At 34.4% G+C, this 18759-nt stretch overlaps 1 protein-coding gene across 2 annotated transcripts; it reads right to left on the minus strand.

The window, feature by feature from the left end:
• Window positions 1-455: 455 nt before the first annotated feature.
• Window positions 456-13722, minus strand: LOC110634395 (PH, RCC1 and FYVE domains-containing protein 1). Of its 2 annotated transcripts, XM_021783370.2 has the most exons (10): window positions 13577-13722; window positions 13087-13487; window positions 10919-11005; window positions 10472-10561; window positions 6293-6373; window positions 5905-6099; window positions 3689-5818; window positions 1744-1890; window positions 1239-1621; window positions 456-966 (listed from the first exon to the last, which is right to left on the minus strand). In XM_021783370.2, exons 2-10 carry the CDS (start codon window positions 13153-13155, stop codon window positions 834-836), a joined length of 3315 nt encoding a protein of 1104 aa, XP_021639062.2. In that variant the 5' UTR covers window positions 13156-13487; window positions 13577-13722; the 3' UTR covers window positions 456-833. The 2 variants fall into 2 exon arrangements, with proteins under 2 accessions (XP_021639062.2, XP_021639061.2); XM_021783369.2 differs by having other exon boundaries at window positions 13087-13714.
• Between the last annotated feature and the right edge of the window lie 5037 nt (window positions 13723-18759).

The raw sequence follows: 18759 nt of genomic DNA on the forward strand, positions 1-18759 counted from the left end.
AGTTAAAATTCAATAAATACAAAAAGTGATTTTTTAAGTCCAGATCCTTTTTTTTTTTTAAATAAAAAAGCAACAGCTTCTAAAAAAATTAAAAAGCAACAACGAAAAGAAAAAGAATTTATATACAAGTGATTAAGGTTTTTAAAAGCAAAGGAATGACAAGAATAAGTGAAATTTTCACATTTAGAAGAAATACAATTTTAAAGATTACGTTAGAGCCAAACATTTTTATATAACCTTGAGAAATTCCAAGCATAAATAATGAACTCAAACTCAGGCCCTTTCTTCATGAATTTAGAAGCAAGAAATTAAAGAAAGAAAGAGGAAGACAAGGTTGAAAGTACCTGAATCGTAACTACATCATTGTCCGGTAAGCTTCAACTGAAAGAAGGCAAATCTGGAGATGTACATGGCGGCTGATTTCAACAAGCCTGCGCTGAATTATAAACCAAAAGTGGAAAAATCTGTAATGCATTCACTTTATGAATTTACATGGCAGCTGCTTTTTCAACAAGAGCCAGCAACCTACTAGGAATTTACATTTTTCACCCTCAACCCCCACACAGCGTACATATAGGGAAAAAAATGAAAACCATGAAAAATCAAAGAGAAAAAAAAAAAAAAAACTATATATATGAAAATACAATCAAACCCCTCTGTTTCGTTCTCCTCTTATAGCTGTATTTGCTTCTAATCATTGAAACGTGGAAGCCAATTTCAATTGGTAAGCCAAACCCAGTAGGTGAATATTGCCTCCCAGCATGAGGAGCTGAAAAATGAAAAAGAACTTTTCATCTACATGGATTTAAAAAAAAAAAAAAAAATTCCGTATGCTAGTGAGCCAAATCATCACTTCCAACACCAACACTTGACTTGTCAATCATGCGGACGTTGTACTGTTCATATACTCTTGCTCTATTCTCTGCCCACCACTGTTCTGCTTGCTTCTCACTGAACCGCTTTCGACTGCATTTATAGTTCAATAATTTTCTTTAAAAGAAAGAACAAAATTGCACCAATACAAAAATCATGATCAGGTTCATATTTAGACTTCAATTAAAATACCAAAATCTTTACATCAAGGGAACTTAACAAACAAATAAGACAGAAGATGAGTGTGTAAATGCATTGGAATAGACATGCACATTTATGTTAATACTAATAAATATAATGATTTACCACAGGAAACTAAGCAGTTGATTCAGATTATTAGAGTTGGACTCCCTTAAAAAACGCACCTGAAGCGTACTCGCTTAAGATCCTTGACACCTCCTGGCAGGGAGGTAAGTGTTATGTATACTCCCGGCTCATCTTGCTCAACCCATTCAGTTTCATGATGTGATTCACCATCTTTCGTTCTGCTTCCATTTCTAGCTGTTGCTTCCAAATGGCCTTGTTTGTTGTAACCTGAATTACGGATGCTGGTGGCACTAGAGCCATTAGACAGCACCTGGCTGTATAATCCATTTGTGTCTGGTCCTTCAGATGCCATTTGACCATTCAGACGATCAAGAGAAACATTAGGAACATCATTGGAAGGAGTCGAGGCAAGTGAAGTAAAGGAGGGTGATTTCACGTTTCGCGCTGCTCCTACTGGTAGCCTTTCAGCCATGTCTTTTAACTATTAAGGATAAGGATATAAAAACAAAAACCATCATCAGTATGAAGATCCCTCAGAATGTGAAGTGTCAGCAACTAAACATGATCAATCCATCAGCATAATGCAAATAAAATCCATCTTACTTGGGCAGTCAGTGATTTGATAACTTCCTTAGCTGCTTTGCATTTAGCGGTCTCTTCTCCTGCAATTGCTATTGCTTCCTTCAGCTGTTTAGTTGTCCTTTCCAGCTCAACTTCCTGAAGCTGGGCTTTACGAGTAAGATTTTCTACCTGAGAGAGATTGATGAGTCATAATGCAGAAGCAGACAACCAAGCTTGTTATATATGCATGTCAATGGATCAGAAAAACCGCGGTAGCACCATCTGGATTGCCAACATTAATCTTTATGACATATTCAAGGCTTAAATATTAGTTCTATAAGACAAAGAAATTCAACTAAATATTTGAAATAAAGTTACTCAACAAGCACAATTTGTGAAGGATGAATGATGCTTCTTTGAAATACATTGTAACACGTATGACTTTAAAAGACAACCAATCAAGTGCACACTTAGTACCACCACTACACCTAAAGGACGTGGAATGATATTAGCAGCCTCAGAAATTTGATGCAGAAACTACAATAAAACTGTTAATTACTTAAGCTTGTTTAAAGCATAACAGAACTATGAACTTCAAGTAATGTTTAAAATTGATATTTGAAACAATTGATCTAGAAGTAATGTTACGCATTCTGCTTTTCTTATGCATAGACATGATGGGGCTCCCAACTGATCCATATACAACACCCAGTCCCAAACCTATTAAGACTACTTTGTCTAAAAAGTGTAAATACTTTGCATAAAATAGTAAGTACTCTGGATAAGAAAAACATGGCCCCAACTTTTTAACCAACTCCTGAATTCACAAATATTAAACAAAATGCTCCAAATCCACATATAAACTGTTGATTGCTCATCTAAACAAACATTGATGCCAAGGGAAAAAGAAGTTTGCCTTGTCTAGGATTTACTCCATTCCTAAAGGAAACCATCGCATCAATAACTAAAGTCGAGGAAATGCAAATTTAAGAATTCTTTTGATTTAATTCTTACTTGAAAAATATTAACATAACCTAGTATTTTCAACCACAGACTAAAGCCTGGTCTGACTCTGAGCACGATTGTCAAGACTTCAGCACATAGGCCCATTGCACAAATCCTTGCACTCCAAACAAATGCAATTAGAAATCCTAGAAACAGAGTGGGTTGGGGTGGCTCTGCCCTGAATTTTGATTCTGTGCTAATTCACACCCCTATACAGAAGCTGCTGGTCCCTCCCCCTTCTCTTACCTCTTCCAGTTATATTGCAAGCCTAAAATTGTTCCCTGTAGCCACATCATTGCAAACCCTGAATTTCCATACTTTCCTTGCCTTCATCAACAAATTAACCACACTTCTTCGCTCAACAGATTTCCAGCCACCCATTCTTCATATTCTACCCCTTCTTTAAGCTCAAATCCCCACTTAAACCAAGACCATCTATCATTCAAGTTCTGCCCACCATGCTAGCAGGCAGACATCCGAATCTGTCCCATGTAAGCCAACCATTTTCTTGCTTGTAAGAAATAAGCAAGCTTGCTCCTTTTTTTTGGGGGTCCATCAGCTGACATAATTACGATCTGCCCAGCTATTTTCTTTATGCTAAGATGGGAAACTAAAAATATAACTATAGAATGCAGTCACACAAACTGGCCATAGTCAAGTAAAGAACCTAATAGAAAAAGAACTAGATTCTGCAAATTATGGCCAGTGACTGACCAATGAGGATGTATGTATGCATAAATTATTAAGAAAATTATAAAACTAAAATGTACAGAACTTATGTTTCACAATAGAACTCATAATTTATTGACATCATGACTATTAACAAATGGCTTATGTCAAACTGTGTGGCAGCTTCCTTCACCTTTGCCCCCCATCCTTTATACCATTTTACATGTGTTGGCATAGGAAAAGCAAATAAGACAATACCAATAATGGACAAGATTATATAGACAGTTGACTGAAAGGAAGGGGAAAAAGGTACCTGAGCTCTCAATTTAATAACCTCTTGGCTGAGACTCTCATTTGTTCTTTTAGCATCATCTACAACAATTTTTGGCGAGGTTAGTCCACCTAGGGTTGGGGTTGGTGTTGTTGAGCGAGGTGGGCTAGGTCTTCTTGATATAGGAGATGTTGCTCGAGAAACAATACGTGATCCAGGAACAGAAGCTGAGAAAAATTTTTTGGATGAACCAAACATTGGATTAAAAGATTTAGAAATGTTAAGTGCTCCCCAATGGGAGCCTCCATTAGGAACGGGTGAAACACGGCTACTATTGAATTCCAGTTTCTTGTTTCTCTTAGATCGGCTTTCTGCTTGCTTCCAGGACTCCATTGATGAAAATCTAGCAAGTTGTCCTCGAGATCTAGAGTCCAACTTCTCATCTTTATCAATAAAGTCATTAGACCCAAGATTTACACTGCCTCTCCTACTTGCAGAAGACTGGGATGAAGCATCAGCTTCAATGGCTTTCCTCAGTTTATTAAAGCAATTATCACAGACACGATAAGGTTTATTGGGATTTGGTGCCATGGAAGCCTTAAGTGACTTTTTGCTGCTGCATGAATGACAAAAAACTAGACCACAATTATAACAATTATGTCGTTTTCTTTTGAAATTAAATGGAAGGTGGCACCCAGAACACATGGACTGATCAACACCAGAAACCCACTTATGAAGGCAGATAGCTGCAGTAAAATTAGTGCCACAAGCAATACTTTTTACTTGTTTGTCTTTCAAGGCTTCTACCAGTGATGGAAAATTTCTATCATCATTATCCCCATGGCCTAATCGTCCATTTGCTCCCTTTCCCCAGGTGTAAACTTCAGTTTTTGAAGTTAAAACTGCAACATGATAAGCACCACAAGCAATCTCCTCAACAAAACTCTTCGAAAGCTTTCCTTCAACACGGGTGGGGAGCTTTCCGTCAGCATGGGGATTACCAAGCTGACCATAAACAGGGCTGCCCATTGTGTAGACATGGCCTGATGTTGTAAGTGCAACTGTCTGACTATGTCCACATGCAACTTGGCAAAAGTTAGGTTCAACAAGAGCAGCAACACATGTAGGAACCAGTTTTGCTTCCTTGTCACCATGCCCAAGCCGACCTTTATCTCCATCTCCCCACGTGAACAGCTTCCCTGAAGAACAATTGCTGGAACTTGAATTTCCAACCATGACTTCTACAACTGCAGCAGTATGCCAAACACCACAGGCTGCTCGCACAGTGCGGAGTCCTTTAAGGGATTCCACTTCCCTTGGTATTGAAACGCTTTCCCGATCTCCATGACCCAAAACTCCAAATGTGCCATCACCAAAAGTAAACAATTGCCCAGCAGAGGTTACAACTGCTGTATGCCAGGGTCCACATGAGATATATGAGACATGTACGCCTTCCAAGGGCCCATTCACTCGCTTTGGAACCCAATGGCTGACTTCATTTCCATGTCCAAGAAGACCAAAATTGTAAGTTCCATCACCCCAGGTATACAAATCACCAGAAAGTGTTACAGCACAGGTATGGTACTCTCCACATGCCACAAGCTCAATGTTTATATTACTGAGGGCTTCGACAAGCTTCGGATGCAAAACATCAGAGTCTACACCATGCCCAAGCCTGCCTCCTGACTCCTCTCCCCAAGAAAAAATCTCCCCTTGCTTGGTAACTAAGGCTGCATGTCTTCCACCACAGGCAATATACTGGACATCAAGTACTACAGTAGATTCTAAGGCTTTAGGCAATAAAGAATCCATTTTTGCAGCAAAACCGCTTCCAACCTTATGAGTTCCACCTCCTAGGACACCATCTCCTGTCCCTTCTCCCCAAATGAATACATCTCCAAGGGCATCACCATCATCATGACCAGAACCTTGGCTTGATGAGCTAACAGCACTAGATAGGCTAACTCTGAAGGCATCCATTGCCATTGCTTTCATATGACCATGTACACTATCCGAGCCACCAGATGACAAAGAATGTACTGAACCACTAGCAGAATCTGAGGGAAAAAATCCCTTGGGAGGAACAGCATATAATATCACATCCGAAAATGCCTTATCCAGACCATTTTTAGGGGGGCTTTCATATGGACTATGAAGACGAAGGTGATCATCCTAAATTTAAAGCAAAGAAAAGCCCTTAATTCACATTCATCAACCAATTGGTGGAAGGAGATCACAGATACGGAAGAGAATCATACCTTCTGCAAACTGTCATTACTACCAAATGGAGAATTCAAAGGAGAACTTCTACGAGTATATGTCCTAGGACTGTTTGCTTCAGATGGAATTCCATCACTCCTTGATTCTGTTCTCCATTTTCGATGATGACTACGAGAAATTAATGATTTTAAACCACTAAACCATACCTCAGCTTCATCTTTATCTTTGCAGATCTGGTAATGAAAGATCAGACCATCAGATTACAATGAACTTTGAAAGATACAAGTTATGACAATCATTCATACACAACACACTAGTGCAGAGACAAAAGGCACAGTAGGAAAACAATCAAATGCATGAATACATACAAAAAGTAAAAATATACTTCGAATTGGAAGGGAATGTCTACAAAAAGGGTGTCCTTACCAAATCCAGTGACCTGTCATTATATATAAGAGAAAAAGACTGGTACTCCTTCTCAGGTCGGGGATACCTTTGAAAGATCGGCTGGAAAAATAAGGCCATGTTTGATCAGTACCATCAGAAGAAAAATACTAGCATTACAAAATTCATCATGTAAATATGAAGCTTCGAACAATTCTATTATATGAGCTCATACAGTCACAGAAAATCAACATATACAATTAGCACTCCACTAAAATTTGAGAAGCAAATTTTCATGATATTGGGACAGGTAATCCCAGCTCAAAATTTCCCAACAGTAGTAATGGACTAAAAGAAAGTTAACAAGGAGGATGACTATGTGTACACAGTAGACACTAGTGTGGCAAAAAACATAGTGAAATTTTTCCTATCGCAATAGCCAAAATCTTGCCAATCAAATGTGCAAATCTTACATGCAGAAGAAATTACTTAAACATATACACTTCAGGCTAGGATCTGTACCAATCACCCTCTCAAGAACCCACTTCCACTGGACCAGCAGCACATGATGGCTAAAATTAGTGAATAAAGAATGCTAGTTCATAAAAGCAATAAATTTTTGCTTTCTATTTCGAGTGAAAAACTCCTCCTAAGTAGTTTGTGCTTAACCAGTCCCAAGCCCGGATAAAGAAGGAGGGTTGCGGTAAGTGACAACCAGCGTAAAATTTCGTCACACCTCATGATATGGATTCTTACGATATAAATGTTGGGGCGTCCTCTACTTACGACACGCTACATCGGAGCCCAGGTGTAGTGAGAAATATGCAAGGGTGTAGGGCGTTCCCCAAAAGCAACGCGCCATGCCAACGCCTGGGTGTAGTGTTAAATGAGCAAGGGTTCCCACATCATGGACAGATGTGAGTAAAGAAATTAGTCCATAGAACAGATAGTATAACAGATAGTAGAACAAAACACAAGATAAGCGTAGAGAACAATAGAAGATATCATAGAAAGAGATCAATTAAGAAAGAACAGGATAGGAGGAGAATCAGGGTTGGTACTTGGAATGTTTGATCACTTACAGGAAAATTAATGAAGCTTGTGGATACCTTGAAAGGGAGAAGGATGAATATTGTTTGCATTCAGGAGACTAAATGGGTAGGAGAGAAAAACAAAGAAGTGGGTAATTCAGGATACAAATTGTGAGTTACCGAAAATGAGAGGAAGAAGAAAGGAGTAGGCATGATCATAGACAGGACATTGAAAGATGCCGTAATAGCTGTGAAAAGAGTAAGAGATAGAATTACACTAGTAAAGCTAGTACTAGAAGAAGAAACAATAAATGTAGTAAGTGCTTATGCCCTACAAATAGGACTAGAAAGTGAAAGTAAACAAAAATTTTGGGAAGACATGGATGATATAATGCAAAACATACCAAATGAAGAGAATGTCATCATTGGTGGAGATTTGATTGGACGTGTAGGAAGTGATAGGCAAGATTATGAGAATGTTTATGGAGGTTTTGATTTTGGTAGCCGAAATGAGGAGGGAAAAAGCATCCTGGATTTTGCCATAACGCACGACCTAATACTAGCATACCTACTTCATAAAAAGGGAGTTGTATTTAGTGACTTTCAAAAGTAAACAACATAGAAGCCAAATTGACTTCATCTTAATCAAGAAGACAAATAGAGCTCTATGCAAAGATTGCAAGGTTATTCCAGAAGAGACTTTAACAAGTCAACATCGATTAGTGGTCTTGGATGTTAAGTTTAGGAATAATTCAAGTAAGGCTAGAAGAAATATTATAGCTTGAACAAAGTGGTGGAAGTTCAAAGGAGAAAAGCAAGTGAAGTTCAAAAATGAGCTTCTCGAGTCCGAAGTATAAAAGCTGGATGTGGAGGCCAATGGTATGCGAATACAGATGGCATCAAAGATTAGAGAACTAGCTAGAAAAGTACTTGGAAAGTCTAGAGGACATGGAAAGATGGTGGTGAAATGAGGAAGTACAAAAGACAGTGAAGAGAAAGAGGGATTGGTACAAAAAATTACCTATATGTGATAGTAATGAGGTGTATGAACAGTATAAGATAGCAACGAAAGAGGCAAAAAAGGCGATTAGTCAAGCAATAGCGTAGGCCTTTGAAGATTATATGAGAAACTTAGAACTAAAGAAGAAGAGAAAGATATTTATAGATTAGCAAGGAGGAGAGAAAAGAAATGTCTAGATCTCAATCAAGTTAGGTGCATTAAGGATAAAGAAGGAAAAGTGTTGATGAAAGATAAAGACATTAAAGAAAGATAAAAAAATTATTTTGATGATCTCTTTAATAATAGTCAAAGTGGTAATAGCGTGAATATAGACTACAAAATAATAGAAAAGAATGTCGAATTACACTAGAAGGATTAGATCTTCAGAAGTAAAGGAAGCACTTAAGAGAATGAAAGTGAATAAAGCCTGTGGACCCAATAGAATACCAATTGAAGTGTAGAAATGTTTGGGAGATATGGGAGCGGCATGACTAACTAAATTGTTTAATAAGATTATAAACTCAAAGAAAATGCCTTATAAATGAAGGAGGAGTATTTTAGTACCTATTTTTAAAAATAAAGGAGACATAAAGAGTTACTCAAACTATAGGAGAATTAAACTCATGAACCATACTATGAAGTTGTGGGAGAGAGTTGTGGAACATCGACTACGTCATGACACTTCTATCTCTCCCAATCAATTCGGCTTCATGCCCTGTCGTTCAACTATAGAAGCGATCTTTCTCATTAGAAGCTTGATGGAGAAATATAGAGATGTGAAAAAGATCTACATATGGTTTTTATCGATTTGGAGAAGGCTTACAAAAGTGTTCCAAAAGATGTCTTATGGAGAGTGTTAGAAGAAAAGAGGGTATCTATTAGGTACATACAAGTGTTGAAAGATATGTATGAAGGGGCAACTATTATTGTGCGCACAGTAGGAGGGGACACGAGATTTTCCAATCTCAGTTGGATTACACCAAGGTTCAGCTATGAGCCCTTACCTTTTTACATTAGTTCTAGATGAATTAAAGAAATATACACAAGAGAGTATCCCTTAGTGCATGACGTTTGCGGATGATATAGTTCTAATAAATGAGATGCGAGAAGGAGTCAATAGAAAGCTAGAGCTTTGGAGAAGTACTCTAGAATCAAAGGGTTTTAAGTTAAGTAGAACGAAAACAGAATACATGCATTACAAGTTCAGTGAAGACCAAACTGGTGATAGGGAAGGAGTTAGTTTAGGTAGAGTGGTATTGCCCCAAAGTAATCACTTTAAATATCTCGGCTCAATCCTTTAAGTAGATGGGGATGTGAGGAGGATGTTAGTCATAGGATTAAAGCCGGATGATTGAAGTAGAGACGTGCCATGAGAGTTTTATGTGATCGCAAGATTCCCAATAAGTTGAAAGAAAAATTTTACCATACAGCCATACGACCGGTCATGTTATACGATAGTGAGTATTGGACAATGAAAGAGTTGTATGTGTCTAAGATGAAAGTTGCGGAGATGAGAATGCTAAGGTGGATGAGTGGCCATACTAGACTAGATAAAGTCCGTAATGAAAGTATTAGAGAAAAGGTAGGAGTTGTGCCAATTGAGGATAAGTTGAGAGAAGGGAGACTGAGGTGATTTGATCGTGTGAAGCGTAGACATATAGAGACTCCAGTTAGACAGGTAGAGCACATTGGGTTAGAGGAAAGAAAGAAAAGAAATGGTAGACCTAAACTGACTTGGAGGATCATAGTACAACGTGACCTTTAAGTATTACACATTTCCGAGAATGTAACCCAAAATCATTTAGAGTGGAGGAAGAGAATCCATATAGCCGACTCCAATAAATTTTGGAAAAAAGACTTAATTGAGTTGAGTTGAGTTATTTTGAGTAAAAAGAAAATATCTTGAATTGGAATCAATACTGACGCAATTATTATGGACGCAGATCTAAGATGTGAATTCTTATCATATGTCCATTTCAGCCACCTCTATCGCAACTCAGATTCAGACAATGATTCTAATTGCAATTTAAAAATTTCTCATCCATATGATCATACATATGAGCTTCCTAAACTATGCTAATAATGTGTATCGGTACCATAAGATAGATTCAAAAGGGGAGAGAGAAGGAGAGAGGGGATAAAATTTATCACAAGCTTGTATATGTGTCACAATCATAGTAAGAAACTTACTGTGCGTTGCCCAGATATGATTCTAGATACATGGCTTAGTCTAAGATGTTTCTCCTCTTTGCCAGAGAACCATATCAAAACTGACTCATCCTGAAAGCAATGAAAAAAGATCCAATTGAACAGTAAAGTAATCAAAGTCTACAAATATACAGCATTTTACATTACACAAATTAATACTCACTAGCACATGCCTGGTGCGCCAAAAAACTAGCATAAAATAATCTTGTAAAAGAAAGATATGTAACCAAGGACCACTGCCAATCGGCTTACCGAAAATAAATTCATTCTAAATATTCCACCACATATAAAAAATCAACAATGTTTTTATATCATTTATCTTAATAACAACAATTAAAAACAGTTGAAACAGAGTTTACTTCTTGTTGAGCTAATTATCAGACTAAAGCAATTAGCAAAAAAAGAATGCACAATTTGGACAATACTTACATTGGAAAGACGGAAAGGGCAAAACTTGGGCTTTCCCCTCCTCCCATACTTGAGCAAGTAAGCCCCCTTCTTTAGAGCGGTGATGGCCTGTTGTAAAGATCATCGAAGAACCTAACTTAAGCATATTCGGCACATTTGCTGGTGGTGAATGAAATAATTTATAGCTTAAAAACTACAATATAACCTAGCAGAGTGATAAATAACAATGAAGTGGTAAAACCATATCCAAATGACAAAAGAAATAATAGGGATGTCAAATTTCCTTCCTTTTTTAAGGCATAACATGAATGCAAGACATCTAAAAAATATTTCTATCCTTGTAATATTACAGGAAATTAATAAAAAACAGTAAGACCCACAAACAACAAAAGTCTTAATGCAGAAACTCACTGGAAGAGATCCCATCTGTTCTGTCACCTTGTTGGTGACTAAGAAACCACCAGTAGACTACTACATTCAGGATTTGAGTGATTATAAAGAGAACAGTGGACATATGTCCATGCAGATTACCTAGTTAATCTCATAACTACTCTTGTGAGTGCTTAAATCAGGTTCAACAAAACAGGTCAGCATTGCTGGGATTTAGAGAGAAGGATCAACATGCGAATAATTTCTCCATGCTGTCATTTCTTATTTCATAATAGAAAGTTTAGTTTAGGTATCTAAATCGTACAATGGCACTGTCAATAAACATTAAAATAGTCCAGTAGACACTAATATTCATAAATAATTAGCATGTATTGTGGGAAGAGAAGAAGGCACTCCAGTGATTTATCATTTATCATTTAAGATTTCATAAATTTGACATGAGGGATTAGGCTTCAACATAGGAAAGAAGTGAGATTAGCCCACAGAAGTATATGAATATTTCAAACTGAAATAACATCAATGCTATACAATCTTCCCTGGAATAGATGTGTAAAGAAATCACAAATATTGTTTGGTAAATAACAGTCTCTTTTACTAGATCATTCATACAGACTAATGTAAGGTACGCATATTTCCAGTTCACATTTAAACTTCTATTACATAAATCAGTCACCTTTCCACGGTCAATGTTACACCTTTTTCAAAACTAATTAATAGCACAATAAAATGAGTCAACAAACAAAATGTTTGTGGGAGTTCTCTCTTTTCCTTAATTGCCCAAAAAAAGAGTGACGCATATTAGAAAATAATCCAGTTGAAAAGATCATTCACACAATACCAAGGAACAAAGGTTCACATGCTACAATAAAGAAATTGATCCATTTCACATTTGACCTGATCATTTGAATATTTCTGAAAGTAGAAACTAGATGAAATTCATAGGATGAGATTCAAGATCAGAAAATTTCTTTCTGTCCTATAATGTTGACAATCTTTTACTGCCATCATCAGAACAGCATTATCCATGTTCTTTTTCTACCTTCTCATTGCTTTTATGAAGCAAAATGTCGCTAACATACAAGAGTTATAATTATTATTTTCCTCTAAACTTCTATCCCCCATGCCTAATCTTCTCCTCTACAATGACTTCATCCCTTCCTGATTTTGGCACCTATTCCCACTTCACCATCAATTTGCTAGCTTTTAATCCTCTATCAAATTCCCACTGCTTATTCAATTATTGAATATGAATCTAGAGTATGATTGGTCTTCCATCCAAAAACTTTAATCAAATGACCAACATTTATCAATCGCTTCCACTTGGATATCCTATTACAGCCAGTCTTTTACTTTAAACCAATGGATACTGAATTATGTTGTCAAGTTTCGAGTTTTACATATTTGAAAAAAAGGCTCTACCCAAGCTATTTAGAACCATATCATTTAAAATAACACATATAACAAGGTGCGGAAGCTCATCAAACCATTACCCAGATAGCAAGTCCTCCCAAAAAAAAAAAATCCAACATAATTGAGGGTCATTTGCAGCTTATTTCACTCTTGAGACATTCTACCATCAACTTCAGCCTAAAGACCTCTAGCCATACCCACAACAACTGATCAAATTTGCATTTGAACTCATCCAACCAGGAGTAGAGTTTAGAATATTCAAATTTCCCTACTACAATCCAAATCACGATTTTCCCAAGTACTTAAACTAGTTAACAGTAGCATACAAATCATTCAATAACTTAAGAAATGTAAAACAAATAGTGCCAACAACAGCAAACTAAAAATACCTGCTCGATGTCCCTTTCAACAGGGCCAGTCCTACCAAGATCCGAGGCCATTCTATCAGTCCGCGACATCACGACCAAAACAATCTACTCACCATTATCAAGAAAGCAAAACCCTTCCATTCACAAACACCAATTCAATAAACTCTCAACCCCTAACAAATCCACGCTCTGAACCACCCATAAAACTCCCTGAAACCCCAACTCGACCATCAATACCTCTGGCTTCCAGCTCCAATTCCTCCAATCACACTAGTTCAATTGCAGCAAATTGAGACAGCACCAGAGCTAACAAACAGTTCCTGAACTGAACACCGACCCAATAATCAAGACCCAATTCAACTTCCGAGGATCTTGGAGAAGCAAAATGTATTGTTTAGGTAGCGAGAAAGTGAGGGAAAATCCTGTAAAAAACTGATGATCTGATTAGCAGTTGTCAAGTACAGAGAGAGAGAGAGAGAGAGAGAGAGAGAGAGAGAGAAAGCGTCTTAACTATGCAAGTCGAAGAAGAGAGAGAGAGCGAGAGAGAGAGAGAGAATTATATTATAATAGTAATAAAGGTATAAAAATGGAGGTGAGCCAGTGTATGGCTCAGTGAGAAATGTGAAATAGGAAAAGAGAGAAAGAAGAGAATAAAATAAGATGGAAAATAAAGAAGTAAGAGATGACGAGAAAATGAAAATTAAAAAAGAAATTGGATAATATGACCACAAAAAAAAATTTCCATAATTATTTTAATTTGTCACTTTGTTTTGGCTAATTAGATCCTGGCATTACTACTCACTGTTTGGTGACTGAGAAAACTGGTGATAAAGAGGAAAGAGACTGGAGAGAGTTTTCTTTCCTTTCCTTTCTTTTTATTTTACTTTTTCTTTTCTGTGATGTTAATATAATTATAAAATATAATTTGGTACAAATGGGTAATTTGCACTTTATTACATTTATTTTATTTTTTTACTTTTTTATTTTTTTAAAAGAAATTCACAAAAATTTTGAGTTTATTAGGAAATCCATGAAATATTAATAAAGTTTCTAAATTTCCATAATTATTTAATTTTGCTACATAGCCTAAATTGGTATTGTTACTGCAATAATTTTTCAACTCTTTGATGGCTTTTTCTTTAGAGTCCTTTCTTGCATCTTTTCAACTCAAATCAGTCAAACTCAATTGATTTTCTATTTCTTTTTCTTTTTCTTAATTGGAAATGTTGTCTTAAACCTCCAACTTTTATCCAAACTTCACCTTTTATCATTTAAAAGTGCACTTCCAAGAGGTTTTTCAACTTAATTCAGTGTTTCTAGCTATTATCTTTTCATAATCTACTAACCAAAATTATTTCATTATCATTAAAAACCTTTTTTTTATAAAAATATATAATTATTAAGTCAAAACATTTTAAAAGAAAAAATAAATGATGATTTTTTTTAATTAGCTAGTTAAGTTTTTAATTGAATAATTTTCTGAAAAATGTAAAAATAATTTTATTTGGTTTCCATTATGAAACCAACTTCTTAAATTAGAGCACTTTACTTTTTTTTTTTTTATAAAAGAAATAACTTATTTACGTAAAATTCGATAAGTTAAACTTCTTCAAAGAAATATAATAAATTTATTAATTTATTCTTTAATTATATTTTAAATTATTTATAAGTGTTATTATCTTTTATAATTTAAAAGTAAACTACTTTATGAGAAGTTAATTTATATATTAAATATATTTATATCATACTTTTTAATAAATAAATTTCTTACGAGTAGGGGAGAGCAGTTTTCGGTTTAAACTGAAAAATCAAACTGAATAGATTCAATTCGGTTCAATCGATTTAGTTTTAAAACTCAATCGGTTCGGTTCGGTTTATAATTTTAGTAATTTAGGTTAATTAGTTCGGTTTGGTTATTTTCATAAAAAATAAAAAAAAAATCAAACCGAACCGAACCGAAATTATTAATATATATAGAAAATCAAAGAAAATTGAATCAAACCGAATCAAATCGAACAGAAATCAAAGAAAACTGAACCAAACCTTAAGATTTTTGAGTTTTGATTTCTAATTTTTTTTTGTTTTATGTTTTGTAATTAGATTTAATGTTAAAAATATGAAATTTTATAAATTTCAATTTGATCAGTTTAAAATCAAACCAAACCGATATTTATCGGTTCTATTTGGTTCGGTTCTCTCTTATTAATCAGTTTGGTTCGGTTTTTAAAATTTTTTATTTTTGATTTTTGGTTTTATTGATTCGGTTCGGTTCGAAATCGAACTGACCGTTTGCACACCCCTACTTACGAGTGTATTTCTCGAGAAATATATTTCCTACAAAATATAGTATGCTGAACCAAACAAGGCCTAACTCAATAGTACATCTTTCTTATCTTGTATTTATGTGTTAATAAATTTATTGTATGTTATTTCAAAAAAAAATAATTGTATGTTATTGTAATAATTTGAATCCTATAATTTAGGCAAGAATCAAGTGAAATTTTCTTCTGGTCTTTATGTATGTTTCAATCGCTTGCAAAACCTTCCCTACAGAATAACATCTATACATAAAAAGGCAAATATTAAAAATCCTAATTAGCATAATTAAGTGTAAATAAATTTTTTCAGATTATTCATTTGTTAATTGATAAATTTTAACTATTTGATAAAATTATATTTATGACTCTTGTTAATATGTTAAATAATCATTGAAAATATAATTTTTTTTAAATAATTTTTATATTTTCACTTTATATTTTGGATAATTTAAATTATAATAATTTTATGTATAAATTTATGATCAATAAATGTATTATTACTTATAAATACAAATATTATAATTACTTGAGCAATATTTATATTATTTGATAATTATTTAGCATTTTTAATTAGTCTACAAATAATTGGCCTCATAAAAACTTTGAGATAAAGATAATTTTGTTATTAATATACCTATTTGATGAAAAATAAATTTTTATCCTTTGAATGATAAAGCACTAAATCATAAAAAGTTTTTTTTTTTTTTTAATTACCCCCCAACAAAAATTAAAAGATTTGCAATAAAAGAAAAATGTCTCTGGATAAATTTATTTACTAATTAATTTAATTTTAGAGGAAATTTTTTTTCTATACTTTTTTTTTTGTTTTAGAATTCCTATATTATACTTGAAAGCCTATCAAGAGATATATTTTATGTGTGTTCCACCAATATTAGTTCACATTATTTGGATATAAAAAAAAAAAACCCAATATTAAAATTATTATAATTTCAATTACTAATAGAGTATTGAAGAGAGCACACATTGAATGGGGAATGGCAAATAGGTGGTAAAAAGAAAAGATGTCAGTAAAAATATGAAATTGATATATATACAGTGATTTTATTATAATTATTAATTATGATGAATTTTATATAAATATTATTATGATTATCTGTTATAATAGAGTAATTACATGTATATCGATTTTACTAAATATGATACATGGGATGAATGAGGTAAAAAGGAAAGAACTCAATTGAAGTAGGAATTGAAAAAAATGGAATACCACAAGAAAAAAGAAAAGTGAATGGATTAAAAGGGCATGTGCAAGAGGGCTTGGAATTCACATATGGTCATAATGCTCCTAACAACACCACTTTGTCTTTCCAACCTATTGATTAAGACTAACACCATTTGTGAGGTTCACTTTTAAAGAAAAGCAGCCATAACCTACCATGCTATAGAAATTTCTGGTCCCCCATTCCCCTTTTTTTTTTCTTCTGGCCTTAATGGCCCTACATTTCATATACCATCCTATAGGGGGGTCATGTGCTTTGCCTATCAAATACAAAAGCTCAACCATTATTAATGGTTGAGCAACGTTTTTGATACCTAAATCAAATACGAGAATTGCATTTAATTAAAATTAAGAAGAATCATCTTTATTAAAAAAATAAAATTTTAAATTAATTTAAATTAGAACTAAAGAATTAAAATTAAATCAAATTCAAATCCAAATATCATAAAATCAAATTAAAACATTAAAAAACTAAATAAAAAATTAACTATATTTAATTCAATTCCAATTTTTAACAAGAATTGAAACCGAATCGATCCTTGACACCCCCTAATTATTATTACCAAAGAAAATATATATTCAAAAAGGGCCAATCCAAAGTCCTCCCAGTTGCCTAACCCACAATAATGCCTTGTCAAAATTCAAGCTGAAAGGTACCCTTCAGCTAAGAGTCCACCCTACCCTTGCCCAACTTTTAAAAGATCATGTGTCAATGTAAGTTGAGAGGGACAAGGACAAACTTTGCTCTCCCAAGTTTCCCAAGCATTGAAATGCATATTAATTATTTATATTTCCTGCTTTTCTTCAGTTGGTCCATACATGTACAGCTAAGCTTGGCCTTTAAGACCTTTGTTTTGATATGATAAGATTTGCCCTTCACATTATTGATTGAACATTTGTCTATCTCTACATGGGACATTTGCGTTTTCAAGGGATTTAGGTATTTATAGTTAGTCGTTGTTAGGCTTAAGGATAAATTAAAAGGAAAAATTAATATTTCTCCTTAAACATTTGTTTTGAGAAAATAGTTGGTATATAAAAATATTAAATATTTAAATAATATTATTGAGAGATTAAAAGTTATGAATGTAATAATTATTTTTATTAACTCGTACTAAACGACTTCTTATAATTAGATAATTTTCTGTTTAATAGAGTAGATTGGAGATTTGTTTAACGATGAATTAGTTGAATATACATTTCCAAGAAAAGAAAATGTTGAAATGATTAAAATTAAATAAAAATCTACAAGTTGCATTAATTTCATTCTAAGTAGCAATTAAAGATTGAGTTGCATTTTACATGAAGAAGTGAAGTAGCAGTTTATTAAATTTGGAAGTAAAAAAAATGCCATGAACTAATTACTAAGATGGGTCCATAGCTAAATTTCTGTTCTTGATTTTGATCATGGCGGCCATGGATGAGCTTCAGATTGCGATACAAGAAGCAGAGGTTCTTTACACAGTGAGCAACTGGTGTCTCTGCTCTACCTTCGAACTTTTAACGGAAAGCTTGACGCTGATGCGCTGCGGCCGGAGAAGCTGGAAGAGAAGAAACATGAGTTGGCAAGGGAGAGAGAAAGGGCTGCAAATCGAGATTTCAAGGTTGTGCTAGAGAGGTGGAGTTTGAGGTTATGGCGCAACTAGGATGAATCTTGTCGAAGAGTATGAAGGGATTGAAGAAGGGGAATGTTAAAGGAGGAGGAGGGGTTTGTCAAGAGGAGATGGATATGGTAGAGGAAGGTAGAGCTGAAGAGCCATGGAGTGTATGCATAGGTAACATGTGGTACAGTGGCTGAAGAGGAAGAGGAAGATTTGTCCTTTGTGCCGACACAAGATGCAAATCCGGGAGGACATTTGATTTTGATGATTTTTAAATTAAGTTCAGTTTTTTTTTTTTTTTTTTTTTTAATATCATTCTTTTAGTGATTTTGGATTGTTTTGCAAATGTACAAGGTAATAATAGAATTCATTTATTTATTTTTTTCTTATGATGATTTGTTTATTGATTACTACTGTCCTTGTTGATTACTTGTCCATAAGTAATTCTACAACTATTGAATCAGTCTTGATGATTAGGACAGATTTTCACTCTTTACATTTCACAAGTCTTTGAGGAAAAGCACACACAGTGCTA

The sequence above is a fragment of the Hevea brasiliensis genome, chromosome 16 (genome assembly GCF_030052815.1).
Source record: "Hevea brasiliensis isolate MT/VB/25A 57/8 chromosome 16, ASM3005281v1, whole genome shotgun sequence".
In the NCBI taxonomy this organism is placed as follows: Eukaryota; Viridiplantae; Streptophyta; class Magnoliopsida; order Malpighiales; family Euphorbiaceae; genus Hevea; species Hevea brasiliensis.